The sequence below is a fragment of the Argopecten irradians genome, chromosome 1, assembly GCF_041381155.1.
Source record: "Argopecten irradians isolate NY chromosome 1, Ai_NY, whole genome shotgun sequence".
NCBI lineage: Eukaryota > Metazoa > Mollusca > Bivalvia > Pectinida > Pectinidae > Argopecten > Argopecten irradians.
Window position 1 is genome coordinate 73,245,524 of NC_091134.1, and position 21,128 is coordinate 73,266,651.

The 21,128-nt window shown below is 36.0% G+C and overlaps 1 protein-coding gene across 2 annotated transcripts in view; it reads left to right on the forward strand.

The window, feature by feature from the left end:
• The window catches only part of LOC138307639 (sine oculis-binding protein homolog), a 32,886-nt gene that overhangs the window by 3,736 nt on the left and 8,022 nt on the right, over positions 1-21,128 (forward strand). Inside the window, exons 1-2 of one of the 2 annotated variants that reach the window (XM_069248461.1) lie at positions 7,864-8,701; positions 10,321-10,534. In XM_069248461.1, the coding sequence (XP_069104562.1) occupies positions 10,339-10,534 (196 nt within the window). In that variant the 5' untranslated portion in view covers positions 7,864-8,701; positions 10,321-10,338. Of the gene's footprint in view, positions 1-7,863; positions 8,702-10,320; positions 10,535-21,128 lie in introns of those variants that run through there. The other variant, XM_069248454.1, reaches the window with a different exon arrangement.

The following is a 21,128-nucleotide window of genomic DNA, read 5'->3' on the forward strand; positions in this document are numbered from 1 at the left end:
TTTACATAAATACGACACTAATGGGTGATAGAGAGCACAGTGTCACTGTCTGTAATTAGGATGAAATTGACTGACAACCAAATCGTGTATGCACTAAAAATAAAAAAGCTCAGAATTATTACTGTGGAATATGAAACAATAATGAATATTTAGACTATTTAGATTACATTGGTGTTACGAAACATTCATTGTATATCTTATCTGATATTCCTTCTTGCTGTAATCATTTTCTGTTGTCAACGTTACCTAAAACACTTAATAAAAACGTAATTAGTCCGATATGATACCGTGTATTCCCATCATATCCCCACGGCAGGTAATGCATTGTATAAACATGATATGCTTTCTGAGCATTGTACTATTGATAAATATATTTCCTCGGTTGTAACTCCTTTGTTGTAAACCACGGTCAAATGTATTTCTTTTGTAAGGTTACAGTCGCATATCTTCATAGTTTTGTTTTATCGAGCAAATAATGATAATACCAAGCGAAGGAATTTAGTGGCGAAATTGGATATTTCTTTTAAAGGAACTGATATGGAAAACGATTATCTTCAACACAAAACCGGTAACTGTGCATGCCATCAGTCTGTGGTGCATAAAACCTTGGGATGAAATCTGAATATTTCTATTATATTATAGAGTTTAGGTTAACGTAACATGATGATTCGTCTAATGCGATTCCTTGTATCCCGTCGTATCATATTCAAACTTATCTTTAACCCTAATGATAACTATTCAACTAGTTGTTTAGAAGTAGGAAACACATACATCCATGCCAGGTCTTCAATAACAGTTATATATTTCATGATCCCTTTAGGGGGTGATAAATAATCCTTAAAGTTCTTTTCTGTGCAATCCAAACTGCCGTCTGCCCTGACGACAGACAGATAACGTACAGGGATAGATAAGATTGGTTAGAGACGATTCCTGTCATTTCATTCCAGACCACAGTCGTGGACATTTAGGGGGGATTTCGTAACACTCGACATGTAATACTAAAATTAATATCGTGAAGACATTAGTTAATTCGTAGTGTGCGGATTGTTGTTCACTTATGTACACTTGTATTCTTATGATAAAATGAGCTTAAACTAATAACGGTCATGGTGATGCTTATGTTTGTTTACACATGCTAATGTCGTGATATTCACACGAACTGTACCATTTTCATTCCTGATGATATATTGACTTTATGACCGACAAATGTTGTGATGCATACAAACCATTTCCTTGATTGTTGGTTTGGTCAATTAACCTCAGCTGTTTTACTTAAAATAACCATAAATCATTGATATTTTGGTAAGAGTTCTAAGTGTATTGTATACACCAAAGTATGTAGGTGTGAGCTGATGATTAACTCTAATGATTAGTCGCTGGTTTTTCATCAGACAATCCGAACATGACATTGTTCTTAAGACAGTAATTAGTTTTGGCATCCGATTATCATGCTCGGATCTACATCATAAACTCGTAATTATGTTTTGTAATCGATCTTAATATGTTAGTTAAAGTATGCTAGCTGATAATTGCAGTTTTACGAAACACCAATTCCCTTTAAAAACCAATACCCATAAAACACTGCATATTTAATTACTTCCGGTTCAAACTGTAGTTTTCATGCCGCTGTCTTGGAATAATCTAATTGATTTTAATTGTTCGTGTACATCATGAAGTTACATGTAAGACGTCAACAAGCAGGATGTATTTGTATCAGATTTGATGTCTTTTCAGATAAAGTGCATTGTCGATCGACAGCATCTTCATATCTTCACTATCGTTGGAATTTTAGTTTCTGATGTGATTGAAATTGAATGTTTATCCCTGTCAATAGACATGCAGCGTAGTTATTGACAGAAATGTCTGTGTTGGTGTTGTCATATTTCTCTCTAAGTCAAACTTACAGCAAATCTTTGTTAACTCCTAATATGTACGATATAGCTACTAATAGCTACCGATTGGGTTTTTTTTCATGTGACATCAAGTTCACATTCTATAGCGTTACATGCATTTTAGTAGTTGCCGCCAAAACCATCAGCTCCATTTCTACATATGACAGCATTATCAAGCTATATATATGCCAGTTAAACCCATTCATGTAAGCATATTGACTTCATAACGTAACAGACCGCTTCCTTAGGTATCATTACCCCTTTACACAAATCTAACAAAAAATGTTTCAATCAATCATGCAATATAGAATTAGCTGAGCTCTGCATGAATATATATTGGACATCTGCATAAATATATATTAGACATTTAATGGTTCATAATGATTAGCTATACTCCTTATATGACATACATAGTACCATTTCTCTATGAACCATTTCATCCTTTATGTGAAGGTTATACCTCCGTTAATATCATTAGATATGATTATTTCCTTGTGAGAAGGTATGCGATATCCATGATTATCTGTTAGTGAAGTACATTTAAACATCAGTAATTCACCAAGAGAAATGAATTCATCCTGATTCCATCTTTAAGTGTAAAACCGTTCTGGGCTTCTTTAGACCGTTTTTTAATTACGTAAATGTATACTTGCTAACAGACAACATATGCTCCTTCGGCTTACTAGTTGGTATATATGATATATAATTACTGTTGGCATCAAGACTTGAAAGTAAAATTTGCCGGTAGCTCAAATGTACGGTGAAATGTACAAAACCTAGAGCGAAAGTGCAGGTGATTGCAACCACCTCCAGGCTAGGAAATAGATACTCTTCATTCTTCAGGCGAAGTTTGTCTTTGGTTTTCAACTTGAAAGAAATTCTCTACAGATGGAGCATCTACAATTTCCATCAGAAAGAGTATCAAGAATTTTATTAATCGTGTAACACGATATTTAGTTTGGAGGAAACATTTGGCAGCCTTTCTATAAACACATGGAAATCGTGTTAAACAAGCCTTTCTTGCTTCCTCTGATGGCAATAATATATCGGGATCAGAGATTGTGTTGGCGGGAAATGGTGATACCCCGCGGTCGCCATCTTGGTTTGAATTTCTCACAGAGCCTGAAGTTTCCGTGATCTTCTGTTTGTCTCACTGTTTTAACAACGTGGGAAAATTAAACACGGACAGTGACTGTGAAAGGAAGTGAGAATTCATACCGAATACAGCATGACTCATACTATAATCACCGAAACTTAAACTCGGCTATTTTGTGTCACATGATACGTCTAACAAATGAGAAGAAATCTATCCCGGTTCTATGTTCAACAAAACGTGCTTGTGAAATTGACATTTCGGTAAAGTATTGTATTTCATCATTTTCGCTTGATAATTACTTCTCTAATACTTATTTATCTTGCATGAAACCTAATCCGACCCACTTAAATGCGAAGCAATTGGCGACACAAAAAGAGTATTGGACTAGGAGGGTTGTATTTCACAGATCTCGCGTCATATATGTACGTCTCGGATTACATCACGGGTTACACGACACCTCTCAGCCAACATAGGACAAACCCGGCGTTGTTAAACCCGTATAATGTTGATGGAAACAAGGTCGCTTGCGGCTCGCTTTCATGCCTCATTGGCATAACAATAGGTTTGATATAATATCTATATTTAGGGAGAATACTACCTACAATGTAAAATTAAGAAAGTTTATAAAAGATAATGATATCACTATACTTACATGATACAATTAGCTCGTTATAGAGCCCGGTGTTATACAGTATATCATCGACAAGATCGTATTTTATGTCGAAGTGATTTTTTTTTAATTTTATCGACCATCGTTTTATACTGACAGTTTAAATGTTTGATTCAAACTAGCCGCGATAAGTTTTTGCATTTTTCTCCCTTTAGTCACGTTTTGCAATTAATATCACATGAAATTTATTGTCTCTATCAATTGAAGAATGCTAGCTCTCTATGTATTTATTGTCTATATCAATTGAAGAATGCTAGCTCTCTATGTATTTATTGTCTATATCAATTGTAGAATGCCAGCTCTCTATGTTCCAGAATTATAAAGACTATAGTAATATATGTACATTTGTACGTCATTTTGTGCAGATATCATTTAATGATTTCAATATACAATATATATTTCCCCATACTTTTTTTTTTCATATTAATCAAACGTTTGTACTCACTAAACTCACACACCGTATATTTGAGGCAAGGGACATTTGAAGTATCAATCCAAACATACAATCTTGTTTAAGAAGCGACGTTCAATAAATTCTCTGCTGCCTAGAATCGTCAAGAGAATTAATCGGCCATATTTAATGATGGCTGTTGGCCTGCTTTTCGATACGAAACGACGGCGTTCAATCAGCGGTGATGTTCTTGACGACCCGAGTGTACGATACGTTAGGTAAGATCGATATATCTTCCTCGAGTATTAGATAGATATTTTTAACTGATTCGGACCAATACATCTTGGCCTTTCCACTAGACCATTGATTTATTCCCCATGTAAACTAGTCCATGACAAGTCCCTACGACGTGCTGAAGGAACAGGACACAGGAATAAGGCTTATTCAAGGATTGAAAGAATATTACGAATAATTTAATTCTAAACTACGTAAAACAGCTTAACAGCTATCAAGCTTATTAAACGTTTTATTAATATTTATGAGAGATTTTGACATCGCGACAAGGGTATCTGCGTATTTTAGAATAGGAATATATTACGAGCTATTACAAAATGAATCTGTAATCCAAATACGGACCAGTGACGAATACCGCGTTCCCATCTCATAGTGTACAAATCATACGACTTGGTTAACGTTTATTTAACAGGCAGTGTAACTAAGGGATGCGCCAGGTTCATGTAACTAAGGGATGCGCCAGGTTCATGTAACTAAGGGATGCGCCAGGTTCATAGGTGATGGAAAGCCGTAATAACAAAGTAGCGGTCAGTACCTGACAACTGAGCCACATGGGACTCGAAATTTTCGCTAGAGTTTAAGTCCTACTTTTGACAATTTCGACATAGGATTATATCTTTGGATATGACAGCATTAACTTTGAAATGTTTACTAAAACATAGATAAAAAGATCAAAATTACATTTGCTGTTCGTTCGTAGAAAAAATATTAATAATATTAAAATACTAGTAAGAATAGCAAGAATAAAATGTGTATCACGGATCGTAGACACTATTAGTAAAATTGCGATTATTACAATGTGTCAACCTAAACCGATTTAGATGTCTAACAAAATACCACTCCGTCTACGGGAGTGATTCAGCAGAGTTACGGTGTAGCTGTGCACTACCGCCCTAACGTTGATTTCACACCCCAGACGGGATAGTACACAGGCAGACCTATCGTATTGCATGGCTAATATGTACGTTTGACAGTTGCCCTATCCTATTACAATGGGCTTTAATTATATTTGTTGAGTGAAAGGCAATGTTGACAGTCTACCTGAGGGATTGAATCCTGATTTCTAGATAAACAAAGGGATTTAAGTTACCTACAACATTGTAAATCCCGTTAACGTCAGATCGCTCCCAATCACACAAATTCCAAACCTTCCTAGTCACTGCTTCATTTCCAAGTGGACGTGCGCTGTTTTAAACTCCACAACAAACAAGAACCTTCCTTTGATAGTAATCGTTTTGTGTTGATGTCTATGCCCATGTCGTCGTTATTAACGAAATGACTAAAACTAATTGCTGCCAAGTATAGCAAATCCGAAATTTCATTGAATACATTGTCAAACATGTTACCCACATATAAACGATGACTGCTTCATTTTATATCCCGAAGCAGAATGACAATGAATTAATGAATAATAAATAAATAAATATAAGTAAATAATTATAAATAAATAATAAGTAAATAACAAAACAAATGAATAAATGAATAAGACTTTGTAGACGGATATACAGAAAAGCACATGGGACCTGTTCATATCATACTGACAAAGGGCGAACCAGTCGTCCCACTCCCTTTATACGGTTTGCTAATCAGAAACTACTTCTTTTATATAACCATTGTGTGTAAGATCCTTCCTTACAGGATCTAAACTAAATGTCATAACTAAGGCTGTGGCAATGGAGACGTTAGGAAGACGAAAATCAAATAGGAAGTAAAACATTAGTTATCGTTAAAAATCATGCAATGGTGGCGATAGGTACGTACAATTCCAACGCCCTACCTACCTGACAATTAAAACAAAATAACAAATCCATTAAATTGATACAATCTATTAAAATTAGTTGGTTGGAATAAGATTCAGTGATCACACACTTATGAAATTACAGTAATTCAATATCACGATCGTGTACCAAATTTTAAGGTATTGAGTAATTATCATATTGTTTATGCCTGACAAACGTATGTTATGTATTTGCTGTGACTTAGGTATTACAGCATCGTGATGGTAATTATGTCGTGTGTAGATGATATGTAACATTTATTGCTTCTTTGTGGAAATATTAGCCGGTTTTATTTTAGCACTGTCATCGCATACAGGGAAGCCATTTTGGAAGAAGAGGAGATGGAGATGCAGGTGTTTCTGAAATAAGAGGCTATTGGGTGTGACGTCAATGCGCGTGACACGTGACACCTCGGGAATATCAGATATAGTTGCAGACCTTTACTGGTATGCAATTAGAACATGATCCTACGGGAAATACGAGATGCATTATTGTCATGAAATACGAAACACACAATCCTTGTGTTTGTTCGGAAGCCTAAAAGTTGATCGAAGTGTTTTAATAGTTTACACTGGAATCGTAGAAACTCTATCCTGACTGGGCGAGGAGATTGTATTACGAGAAAGGAGAGGTCTCGGCGATGAATTCTGGTTTTAGTCACGACAAGTCATACGGCTATAGAATGACTGGCGGATCACATATCCATACTGCAAGTCATATCCAAACCCTAAAGTCATCACTGTGTTCCAACAGAAAAGGTTTCAGGTACCTTTGTTAAATTACCATTTGTTCCTGTATCATTTGACTACCCACGCTAATGTCAAAGAACAACTCTGTTTAGTGCGAATATTATCTCATTAACTTGTTGTGTCTGTGTTGTAAAACGGTCAAATTATGATTAACTCCTGGTGTTTGCCCTATTTCCTCATTTGAATAAGTTGGTTTTACTAGATTTAACAGATCATACATGTATGATAGACGTTTTCTACTAGTATGGCCCTTAATGTCCTTCTGTCTCCCAAAGTCCTTAGATAACATCTCAGAAGAACAAGTGATTATTGGACACTTATAGATAGAGATATTTAAGGTGGTATGTTACAGGAACTTTAGCCCAGTTCACCTCGTGTCAATCACGCGCACCGGAAGTGGACTATGTAACACGATGACCTTTGTGTTTTACTGTGACACGAATTCCCCGTCAACTCGACGCTCGAACTGTTAACCATATCGACGACAGACTGTCACAATCCACATATATTGATGATCTTGGGACTTTTGTGTGATTATGAATTATAATGTTTGATCACTGATTTAATAAAATGTTTTCTGAAGATTTTTTCATGACGATTGAGGTGTTCTAGTTTTGTTTCTGTTATTCTCAAAAATAAACAATACAGTTCACATAATTGAAGTTCATGAGTTCGACAGAATTAATAGTTACATCACGTCTTCAAATGTTTAGATATTTATGAAACCATCGTTTAATTAACAACATTGAATATAGATTGAATGCAGAAACTGACTCATTGAGGAAATTACAGAATAACGATATCGTTGCACAACAACGCTTTATGTTTAATATATGTTAATAGCTAAGAGATGAACCTCATTGCCTGGCAAGGATATCTGAAAATCCGTAATATCAGGTCAACAACATAACTTTGTGTGATTGTAACAGTGGATTATTATAATTAAAATAAACCCACTCTAAATAGCTGCTGGTTATCTGTGTGGAAACTGTCTCACAATTAGGACACAAAGGATACTTACATTACACTTTTATGACAAGTGTCAATCACAGAGACATGGATATGTATGTAAATTTATTTGTCAAGGTGTTTTTTGAAATCCTACACGATGTAAACGTGGTGAGATAAGGAGAGATATGTGTCCATATTAATTTCAGTATGTGTCTTTGTGGTCGTCCCCTTCCGAGGCTTGTGTCATATTACACGGAGTTAAGTAGTCAGCTTCTTACAATTTCAATTTCACACCATGTAGAGTGTTCAGAGTGTGTTGTCCTTGAGAAGAAAGGTGTCACCACTAGCACCTGTTCTGGATCACCTGTTGAAACTCAAAAATGTAATGTTAGCTTGCACCGCTCTTGACAACAGTATATGACACAATTTAAAAAAAGAAATTATTGGTTTCTGAAACTTTTCCTTTTCATAGTAAATAATTAAGGGTTTTTTGAAGTTTTAAAATGTTGTATTCTTTGTTTTAAAACTTGGGTTGTGTATGGGCTGTATGGAGCTTACCGGGATGGCACACCTGCGGGCTAATGGGACAAAAATGATGCTTCTCAGCTTTCAAACATAACCGAAACAAGACATAGCCTAAGTATTATCTGACGGGAGTTTCTTTTCATCGTTTATTAAATGGAGAAACGAAAGAGTGTTAACTATAAAGACGTTGCGGTTGAGTTCTGCTATCCGCTGTACACATGGTTTTGTCCTTGGGTGTTGTGTATATATGACGTTTGTCTTTCCCCCAGTGATGATGTGTGTGGGTACCTGTAGTACTGAAGCTTTTTCGGTTCGTTCAAACATCTACTGACCAGTGGACGAGGGATAAGGGCCTGTAAGTAGTGACCAGGAGTTCACACACCTGTCAGTAGTCAACATGTATAATCATTCATCTTTATTTGGTTTTCAAAACGGTATTTTAGGTTTTGATAAGCTTATCTCTGCCAGTGACAATTTCTAGACGGATACAACATGACGGAAGAACGTCGTTTTGTTGCGTTTTGTTGCTAACGTGGATTTGGATGTGGTTTAATTGTCATGTGGTTTATTCTTGTTAATTGTATTTAACGGTTTATTTTCTTGGTCGTAATAATTAATATAGTAATTGTTATGCATTGATTGTTGAATTCACTTAACATCACAATTGTCTTTACTTCATTGATATGTCTTAAGGTCATGTGTATGTTCCAATGAAAGAAAATGCGTATTTTATAACACAGTAGGTCGGCAGGTCGGATGTCACCCCAATGATAAGGCCAAAAACATGATATGTCTGTTTAGGGTTACCCGGCCGACCCTAATTTTTTTACCCCCCGACCCCATTTTTTCCGCTTTTCGGGATTTCGATCTTAGACTCCGGTTCCGGCCATTATTTTAGAATGAAAGACACAAAAAAATCCTCCCGACCTACCGACCCTTTCTTTTTGCCAATGTTACCCTAAACAGACATTTTTTTACCTAATACTTTTAAACTAAAATAACTACCGTCAAGTTTCAAACTCAAATGAATCGGGGCAAACAAGACATATAAGTTTAGTAGATAAAGTTGCAGTGATTTTACCATATCGAAATGGCAACTTAACACATTCAAACTATCTAATATTGGATAAATAAGTAGCTGTTATATATTCTGTAAATCTGATAGAAAATGAAATTCTAAAGAAAGTAAAGAAAGATAAGTGGGTTGTTTATTTGTGATACAAGATAGCTGGACAATGAAGCATTTTATTTTTTAAAGAAAAAAGGCAGGGGCGCCCTCATACAGCAGGCGCCCTACGGTATATATGGTTGATGATGATGATGTTCTTGTTGTTTGATAATGATTAAGTCGGGGGCTATGATGATTATGATTATGACAATGATGACGATGATGATGACGATGATGATGATTATGATGATGATGATGATGACATTATCATATGAACATGTCTTTTTGAAAAATAAAAAAAGATACAAAAAATATCGAAATGACAAATTAACTATTCAGGAATTAAAACGTGTCTGTTTATACTTGCATCAACAACAGGTATTTATTTCTTTAGTTGAATTTTGTATATATTGGAGGATCTATGGGTATCAGGGATACTATCGTGCTGGAAAAACCAATATATTTGTGTTTGATGTATGGAATTTATTATAACAAAGTAAATCAAACAGTTTTTGTCACCATTAGAATTGTTAGCATGCCTCAACAAAAACTGTCAAAAGATAGGCAATTGATGACAACCGCTTGAAATACCCTTAAAAATGTACTCCTCTGGGAAGCTTTTTGGAAATAGGAGTAATATGAAACACATATATTCAGGAATTCATACATTAGAACTTACTACGCTGACTGGATCACGGATATCCATTTGTTTGTTTAATTATATTAAAGGACTATGATATAAATGCATGTGTTCATGATAGAAATATTCTCTATGTAAATGTTTTTATCAATTTTCTGTGTTCCAGGACTATGCTGAGAATACTATGAATGAGTTACTTGGTTGGTATGGTTACGACAAAGTAAACAGTGCGGACACCGAACACCTGAACCTCGAGCGCTACACTAGTATTGACGACGTCCTCTCGCCGACGGACGGTGGTAGTCGTGACGACGATAGCCTCATCAGTGACGATGACGACGATGATAGTTTGTCTGGACGAAGTGACTTCTCCAAACTAAGTAAGTTCGCTACCGCGGAACAGATGGTGTGGTAAACATCCACTAACACACTTAAATGATCGCCAAGCTCCATCGCTCAACGTCCAATGCTCTATTTAAAGTAAGCAAGATCAAATATATAAGGTTTTCAAATTGTGTAATCTACATTGCATGCTTTTATTTCTAGTTTTTTTTTAAATGATCGTGTACACAAAATCGATAAATGTGAAATATGTATTTAGATATACAACTGTCCTTTATGTAGGTGTGAGCAATGATTTGAACCATTTATACAGTTCTACAGCTATGATTTTTGACCAGCTTTTCTGGATAACTTAAATGTATGATCTAGTTATCTTTTCCTCGTCGTGTGTTGTATATAACACACCCTGTACTGATCCTGCTGTTGGTAGGATATAGACAGTGGTTTATACGACATGTATAAACTATATTTACCTTTATACCTACGATTGATTGTCATTAAAGTTACAAGATCGTGATAGAACAATCTTAACTTGTGAAACACTGGTTATCTCCATGTTTGGTAATAACTATTGATATATCATTAATCAAACATGTCATTTTAACATGCGCCACATTATTTTCATAGATTTCGTTTTTAAAAATTACAAACCTCAGCGATTACTCCGCGAGACACGGCACTCACTTCCTGTGGTGCTCTAAATTTAGAACTATCTCTCGAGCAAGTGAACGGTACCTGCTCCAGGAATAATAAGGAGATGTAAAGCTCGCGCACCGCATGCCCCACGTAAGCTGATACCTACAGCATTAAGGCGAATGGTGAAATTTCATCTGCAGCTGTAGGTTTAATTTTTACCACATGCATTGCCATAATGAAACACCAAGAGAATATCCATTCGCGTAGGAACACAGGAAGCCGACAAACAGCGTATCATATTTTTTTCTGATTTTATACCCAAAACTGACGACAAAGGGTATTGAGTTTCAGAAGGATTTTATGTTCCATAATCTCATATGCTCTTCAAAAACTGTTAAGGGTGGTAGTTGGTCCCCTCCCATGGAAAACTAATTATATTGGGTTGGGGAGGAAAATCGGTAAAAAGGATAAAGCGTTACTTCTGGAAATAGTATCCGTGGCATGCTACCGAGGATAAACGTTTGTCTGTATAGAGAACCTCCCGACCAGGCAGCTTCCTACAAAAACTCATCATATCTCCTCAAGTCAGGGAAATAATACACATTGTGGGGCCGACTACAAGGATTAGAGTGTTACAGTGTAACTATATAGCCGAGGGAAATAGGCTCCTCTCACAATGGTCACTTTACATGTCTTTGTCTACTGTAAAATAAAACAGTTACATAAGCCAGCCTTATACCACAAAACTATGCCGAGTATTATCGTAACTGTAGAACAATGCAACAACTAACACGTAAGAGCGGGAATTTAAACGTGTTAGTTTCATGTTCAAATAGATATGTTATCTCCTTATCTATGTTGTCTCCGTCGTGTAAATGTATATAGAGATTTACATAGGCAGTGGTGTATGTTATGTTAGAGACAACAAATAAATTTCATAACAGTAACCTAAATCATATAAAACAACTGAAGACACAAATGCTGTATTCCAAACTTGACAATATTTAGGTTTGAAATTTCATTTGCAAAAGTAATTACAGCTCAATTGTAAGAATAGAGACAGAATAGTTTTCATTTCTAAATGGTAATCAATATTGAGGCGATTTTAAGAATGCATAACAATCATACTAAGATCATAAGATCACGATATGATAAGTTTTGTAGGCTAAAAAGTATTCGTCCAACAGTGCAACCCTGTAAAACTGTCAAGGAACCGTTTAAGTGACGATGAATTTGTTATCCAGTTTGTCAACTCCATAAAAGTGCGTCAAAGAAGCGCTATATAACAGACACTGGGTATTAGAAGCGTGAATTGATAGTGATCTCCATCTCTGATGGACGGATCACGTTCGAATATGTCAGAGTTTGTTATCTTAATCTTTGACAAAGCTAGCATTTCCAAGAGTGGACTAAGTTTGATATATTGTTAAAAAATTCAAGTGTGATTATTAAAAATCCGTGTGGCATTCAAATTAAATTCGTTGTGTAAGGTTTTGTATTTTCTTACATTTTTGAACACGTGTATGGTTCTTAGTATTGTATGTCAAAGAGAAGGATTAAGCGTGATAGTGATTATTGATATGTAAGGTGAAGGCATAGTTAGGTAAGCTGGAAATGATATGTAAGGTGAAGGCATAGTTAGGTAAGCTGGAAATGATATGTAAGGTGAAGGCATAGTTAGGTAAGCTGGAAATGATATATGTAAGGTGAAGGCATAGTTAGGTAAGCTGGAAATGATATGTAAGGTGAAGGCATAGTTAGGTAAGCTGGAAATGATATGTAAGGTGAAGGCATAGTTAGGTAAGCTGGAAATGAATGTAAGGTGAAGGCATAGTTAGGTAAGCTGGAAATGATATGTAAGGTGAAGGCATAGTTAGGTAAGCTGGAAATGATATGTAAGGTGAAGGCATAGTTAGGTAAGCTGGAAATGATATGTAAGGTGAAGGCATAGTTAGGTAAGCTGGAAATGATATGTAAGGTGAAGGCATAGTTAGGTAAGCTGGAAATGATATGTAAGGTGAAGGCATAGTTAGGTAAGCTGGAAATGATATGTAAGGTGAAGGCATAGTTAGGTAAGCTGGAAATGATATGTAAGGTGAAGGCATAGTTAGGTAAGCTGGAAATGATATGTAAGGTGAAGGCATAGTTAGGTAAGCTGGAAATGATATGTAAGGTGAAGGATAGTTAGGTAAGCTGGAAATGATATGTAAGGTGAAGGATAGTTAGGTAGCTGGAAATGATATGTAAGTAGATAGTAGGTAAGCTGGAAATGATATGTAAGGTGAAGGCATAGTTAGGTAAGCTGGAAATGATATGTAAGGTGAAGGCATAGTTAGGTAAGCTGGAAATGATATGTAAGGTGAAGGCATAGTTAGGTAAGCTGGAAATGATATGTAAGGTGAAGGCATAGTTAGGTAAGCTGGAAATGATATGTAAGGTGAAGGCATAGTTAGGTAAGCTGGAAATGATATGTAAGGTGAAGCATAGTTAGGTAAGCTGGAAATATAGTACGAATGAAGGCATAGTTAGGTAAGCTGGAAATGATATGTAAGGTGAAGGCATAGTTAGGTAAGCTGGAAATGATATGTAAGGTGAAGGCATAGTTAGGTAAGCTGGAAATGATATGTAAGGTGAAGGCATAGTTAGGTAAGCTGGAAATGATATGTAAGGTGAAGGCATAGTTAGGTAAGCTGGAAATGATATGTAAGGTGAAGGCATAGTTAGGTAAGCTGGAAATGATATGTAAGGTGAAGGCATAGTTAGGTAAGCTGGAAATGATATGTAAGGTGAAGGCATAGTTAGGTAAGCTGGAAATGATATGTAAGGTGAAGGCATAGTTAGGTAAGCTGGAAATGATATGTAAGGTGAAGGCATAGTTAGGTAAGCTGGAAATGATATGTAAGGTGAAGGCATAGTTAGGTAAGCTGGAAATGATATGTAAGGTGAAGGCATAGTTAGGTAAGCTGGAAATGATATGTAAGGTGAAGGCATAGTTAGGTAAGCTGGAAATGATATGTAAGGTGAAGGCATAGTTAGGTAAGCTGGAAATGATATGTAAGGTGAAGGCATAGTTAGGTAAGCTGGAAATGATATGTAAGGTGAAGGCATAGTTAGGTAAGCTGGAAATGATATGTAAGGTGAAGGCATAGTTAGGTAAGCTGGAAATGATATGTAAGGTGAAGGCATAGTTAGGTAAGCTGGAAATGATATGTAAGGTGAAGGCATAGTTAGGTAAGCTGGAAATGATATGTAAGGTGAAGGCATAGTTAGGTAAGCTGGAAATGATATGTAAGGTGAAGGCATAGTTAGGTAAGCTGGAAATGATATGTAAGGTGAAGGCATAGTTAGGTAAGCTGGAAATGATATGTAAGGTGAAGGCATAGTTAGGTAAGCTGGAAATGATATGTAAGGTGAAGGCATAGTTAGGTAAGCTGGAAATGATATGTAAGGTGAAGGCATAGTTAGGTAAGCTGGAAATGATATGTAAGGTGAAAGGCAAGTTTAGGTGAAGGATAGTTAGGTAAGCTGGAAATGATATGTAAGGTGAAGGCATAGTTAGGTAAGCTGGAAATGATATGTAAGGTGAAGGCATAGTTAGGTAAGCTGGAAATGATATGTAAGGTGAAGGCATAGTTAGGTAAGCTGGAAATGATATGTAAGGTGAAGGCATAGTTAGGTAAGCTGGAAATGATATGTAAGGTGAAGGCATAGTTAGGTAAGCTGGAAATGATATGTAAGGTGAAGGCATAGTTAGGTAAGCTGGAAATGATATGTAAGGTGAAGGCATAGTTAGGTAAGCTGGAAATGATATGTAAGGTGAAGGCATAGTTAGGTAAGCTGGAAATGATATGTAAGGTGAAGGCATAGTTAGGTAAGCTGGAAATGATATGTAAGGTGAAGGCATAGTTAGGTAAGCTGGAAATGATATGTAAGGTGAAGGCATAGTTAGGTAAGCTGGAAATGATATGTAAGGTGAAGGCATAGTTAGGTAAGCTGGAAATGATATGTAAGGTGAAGGCATAGTTAGGTAAGCTGGAAATGATATGTAAGGTGAAGGCATAGTTAGGTAAGCTGGAAATGATATGTAAGGTGAAGGCATAGTTAGGTAAGCTGGAAATGATATGTAAGGTGAAGGCATAGTTAGGTAAGCTGGAAATGATATGTAAGGTGAAGGCATAGTTAGGTAAGCTGGAAATGATATGTAAGGTGAAGGCATAGTTAGGTAAGCTGGAAATGATATGTAAGGTGAAGGCATAGTTAGGTAAGCTGGAAATGATATGTAAGGTGAAGGCATAGTTAGGTAAGCTGGAAATGATATGTAAGGTGAAGGTATAGTTAGGTAAGCTGGAAATGATATGTAAGGTGAAGGTATAGTTAGGTAAGCTGGAAATGATATGTAAGGTGAAGGCATAGTTAGGTAAGCTGGAAATGATATGTAAGGTGAAGGCATAGTTAGGTAAGCTGGAAATGATATGTAAGGTGAAGGCATAGTTAGGTAAGCTGGAAATGATATGTAAGGTGAAGGCATAGTTAGGTAAGCTGGAAACAATTTCTTTAAACGTCCTTGGTAGCAGCCCCCGCAGTGGGGCTTCGTGCATAATGATGCCATGTTAGTCATACGAATGCGCATTTAAGAGCGGCGTTGTTGGTATATTCTGATTCTCAGTCGACATAATATTTGGAGAACAAGTTTTTATATAACTAGTACCGCACTAGTCATTCACCTCGAGATGGACAGATTTTAGTAAGTCTCTTGTTTTCAAGGAGTTTTTCATAGATTTAAGATCACTATGCAAATACTTAGGATGCAGACATTCTGGTAAACTTTGACTAAAGTCGAAATATTGTCAACTTATTCTACACTTCTGCGCATGGTCAAACGTACACTTGTTATCGGTACGCACTTCATTTGTTTCTATCTCTATGAAATGCTCATTACATATATCGATGGTGCATGCTAACAAATAAAACCCAATACGCCCGATTTACTGGTCCGGTGAGTGGTACGAAACGAACCAGTTCTAGCAATAACACACCTTCCTAGATTACTGATTTCTTATTATAGCTGGTGATCTCTTTCGTAGAATTTCGTGAAACGAATACTTGTGGTGTTGATTTCAACGTTTGCATTTATGTTCGTCACATTTGAACTGACATTGGTACAGTTATACAGTACATATCATGTTATATAACACGTTGGCATTTTTTTAGTATTTCTTGGAGTAAGGGTGTTTTCAGAAAGAATAATTGGTCTTGTAGTGTCACCATCCATCTTTTTGAATTTGAATTCCTAAGCAATGGGATGGTGTTCAAATATATTAAATATTGGTAATGCTATTGTAACGGTTATATTTCTTTCCAAAACTGAATAACGCAGTTTTTAAGGATGTTTATTAATATATACGATATTGAAAACGTTTCTGTAAAACCGATTTAGACTAATAGGCGCAAAAGTGGACTCGGGCATATTCACATTAACTGCTTTTTACATATAGAAAGAAAACTAATGCTTTAATATAATTTACCGCAATTCATTTTTACATTGCTAGAAAATTCAAAATGCTCGAAAACGATACTTATTACAATGTAGCTACTTTGCGGTAGATGCATTGCATTAATGATACCATCGGCTTTTATCAGCATCGATTTAGTTAACATTTAAAAAAATGTCAAAAACACGCATTCAAACTCCTAAATTATATCATAGAGCAAATAAGGGATGTAGGCACTCACTCTGATATCTTACACCACACTTAACAAAGGTATAGTGCTGGAAACAATACAAAACCTACATCTACTGTTGATGTCTTCATCAACCTGTAACATTATAAGACCTGGCATCAGATATCGTCATTACATTTAGATTTAAAGTTTATGTAGGCATGTGATATCATTGTCGCATCACCGTTTTGACATTGTCGTTGACATCTACACTCCATTGTTGTCTGGCCTAAACATGACTAGAGAATGTGAGGGCTTTGTAACGAATACAATGCAGCCGGTCAGTCGTGCCAGAATTCTGTATATCTCCCCAGTTCTCCGAACTATCGTATTAGAATCCATGAAGAATTCCCACGTGTGCCATGTTTCAAGTTGTCATCGTACTTCTGTCACGTCAAAGGAAGCACCCGGCTTCCTGTGCAATCGGATCCCCGGCCGGATATCACTTCACCGTGTACGCTTTCTTGTTTTAGACAAATAGGTCGCCATAAACAAATTATTATTATACTAGTGACCTATTCTGAGCATTCTGCTAATCAGCGGGTAATCAGAGACCAAGGAAGAGTAAATCACGTGGATGTCACATGATCATCAGGAAGAGTTACTAGGTTTCTGACATACGTCACCTATCAGTACCAGTTATTGGACGTAACAGAATGCTCAGGAACCGAGGCATCAACTGTTATCACATTGCTACATTTTCTACGTTTGACATCTGAATTACAAATTTCTATCTACCCTGTTGATGGGTATGCGCAGCGGTGCAATATAAAGGATGGCGTCTGCACTGTCCGCTATTGCTTTTTATCAATTAAGCTTTATTCGACTAGACAATGTAAAATTGAAATCGATCTTATGGGAGGTAAATTATACTTAAATCAGAAAATTTGTCAGATAAACGTTTTGTTGTTTTACGTAAGTGTTCTCGTCCGTTGTTGTTCCATCTGTTAAGCCATCCATGCGAACTGACGCCAGTTTTCTGTAGTCGGGTGGAATATCATTTGTCTGCACTAAACCATGCACAAATGCAACCCCGTAAGATCAGTAAGTTTTGACCCCATTGATTTCATAGGAATCACAAGTCAAACAAACCATTATGCAGGAAGCAATGAAGGTCGGCATTGTCTTGAATGGGACAAACTGCAAAATAAAATAAGTCAAAAATGGTATTTTGTCTGTCAACTCTTTCAAATAGACAAGACATTCAAGAAAGTAATCTCCGAATACCAAATCAAATCACTTTATCCTGTTATGAACCAGAATAACGGAAATGAGAAACCAGCAGCTAAATTCATAACACAATTTAATTATATATACAATATTATACAGCGATGGTTTACAATATCTTAAGTAATTGGTGGTGGTACAAGAGTAATACGATAATTTAAAGTGATACTTATCAGTATGCGAATGTCCTAGTATAATCCTTGATCAATCCAGGTTCTGAATAAACAATAATCGCAAATCCACGAGGAAAATGAATGTCCACAGATGATTTGTAAAGTAATATGAATAAATCCTCACAATGCGTTGTAACAATCCACATTCTTGATATGTCTAATTACGGGTCTCATTACAGTTCTGATTAGACTTGGACAGCTAGAGTATATATAGCTAAACCCTAATTCAAGAATATTGAAGAACCTTCTACTTCTAGAAGTATCTAACTAAAACAGTAAACAAATAAACACACAGAACTTTCTGGAAATAGATCATTCTAGATCCCTACTCATAATCAACATGTTTACAAACATACTTGTTTATACATGATAATATTCTAGAAAGTTCTATAACCTAAAATAATTATATGAACTTTATAGGATATATTCATATTATAGCTGTAGGAGTTATCTCCCTTATTTAATAAATACCTGTATTTAGTGCCATACATAACAATCCATAACGCAGAACCTTTTCTGCATACATTCAATATACTTCCAAAGCAAGCTTAGCCTTTCGTGCTTAATTGTCATCAGTTCCATTGTTCGAGTAGTTAAGGCATTTGGAGACATTTTAATCTTTGTTGTAAAATACGACTAGTTATCATAAGTAGTTGGGAATGGTTCCTGGTGGTACAACTAGTAGTTGTTGGTATATGTGCAAACAGTTATGGATATTGTTGTCCTTTACTCTCTTTTTGACATCTACAGTAAGTTAAATTGCCATCTGGAACTTGTGTAACTCTCTACTTTTCGTCTATACCTCTTTACCTGACCATAGTAGTCTACCATTCAAATCTTAATTGATATTGTATCCATATTTCAGTGCTTCGTCTCAATCAACACCTTTGACTTCTCTCTCTGGTCTACAGAAACTGATCGTAAATTGAAAAAGTAAAAGGGACATGGTAATATATGGCTTGTTTACCAATCACATATTTTAATTTCGATAAGTCTCTTGGTAAGGCCAGTGTTAGCTACACGTAACTTGTTATAGGAAGGAGATAAGATGAGGAACATTATCCCACGAACACAGGATACTCTAACTGAAGAGGTGCTGAGAGACCAACCAGAATGGTCGTCCCGAAGAGTAATTTATAGCTTTCCTTGGTAAGAAAGCAGAAATACGAGTCTTTTCTAAGTTTATTTGGAGTAATTTGAGCACACGTCTAGACTCTGTACGGATTTCGTTTCGTTCTAATTACCCATTCCAAATTATCACGATGGCTCAGCCGTGGCAATGGTAAAGGTAATAATTGCATGGACGTGTCTTCATTTCTAGCACTTACGTTCACACAACGCCGGAGTGTGAGGACGCGTCAATTGAGAGGTAGCTAGAATTAGTTGGTAATTATAAAATTTACCCAAGAGGGATATCAATCCCCTCGATTAAAGTTAGAATTGGAGACTAATTTGTAATGGACACCTCTTGTAACGTTTTCCTGAGCTCACCTGGACTCTACACTATCAATTAGAATGAAGGACAGGTGTGAATTAGAAGCTAAATTTGATAGCTCTTTCCTTTTGAATTTGAACTTCCCTTCACAAAAGCTCGCCGTCGTTAACAAAGAGGTATCGGTACGATGTAACTAGACTTACATAGTAGTAAGAGAATTAAAGGCAAAAACATGAACCCTCTCTCTGAGTCATGATTATGTGTTGCAAACTTCGTCACCAACTCGATAACGTTCTCAAATGAAAGTCAAGACCCCGAAACCGTTTACATAAGGCGAGTATAAGTTTACAAAACACGGCTATCATGAATAATTATTCGGGACTTTCAAACTCTTTTGAGAAGACTTGAAAGCTTGGGTAAGGTCTAAAAAGGTTTCACAATGGAAAGTCGATATCTACACACATTTCGTCAACTTTGGTGGTCAATATTGCTGAATCTAAAACGATTTATTTCAATCTGCCATTGCTTACTATCATATATCATATCAATCCAATATTACTCATTATTTACAAATTATTACAGATCATCGAATTTCTTACTTTTTGACAACACTACATGTATAATACGGTTGACAGCGACATTGAGACACATCGAGTCCTTTAACTGTCCTTTAACCTACAGACTTAATTTAATTACTAATATGATGTGATTGCGGTTTCATGAGTCTGATTTTATTCATCATAATGAGATAAAAACGGTATAAAGCTGGTATATTAATAATCCGAAATAAAAGGCCAAAATAAAAGTAAAATCAAAATCATTTCTATGGAATATATATTCAGACACTATAGGGCCTTCTTCAGTCCAAAATAGCACTTTTATGTAGTGCACTGCTTTGATCAGTTTAACCATTGGTTTCTGTATGTTTAATGTACTGGTGTTAATATTAGTTATTTCTGTTATACACCATGGTCTAACACACAAGGCCTATCCATCAATGTTAACAGAAATGTACACTCGGGTGTTCTACCTGTGCACATTGTTCTTCTCAAAGAGCCAATGTGTGACAATTACAGTAAAACGACAGGTCACCTTTAATTATCGATCTTTACGATCGGTCCGTTATCAGTTTCTGTTAAAGGCACCGGTAACTGTCCCACAGTTATATGCTAGATTACATATCCCCGTCTATTTATAAGCTGGGATCTATTATAACGGTTGGTGTGTCGATACGTGACACAATTCTCATTAGGTATGAAATTTCTCGGAATAGACACCTTCAGTTGATATTTGATCTGAAACATTTGTGAGTATAACTGGACTAATATGGATAATTTCGATTTGTTTACGACACATAATTCTGTGTACTTATCGTATTTTTTCCGGTTAATTTTACTAGCAGAATGTTCCCAAAAATAATTTTCGTGTCACTTTAATTAT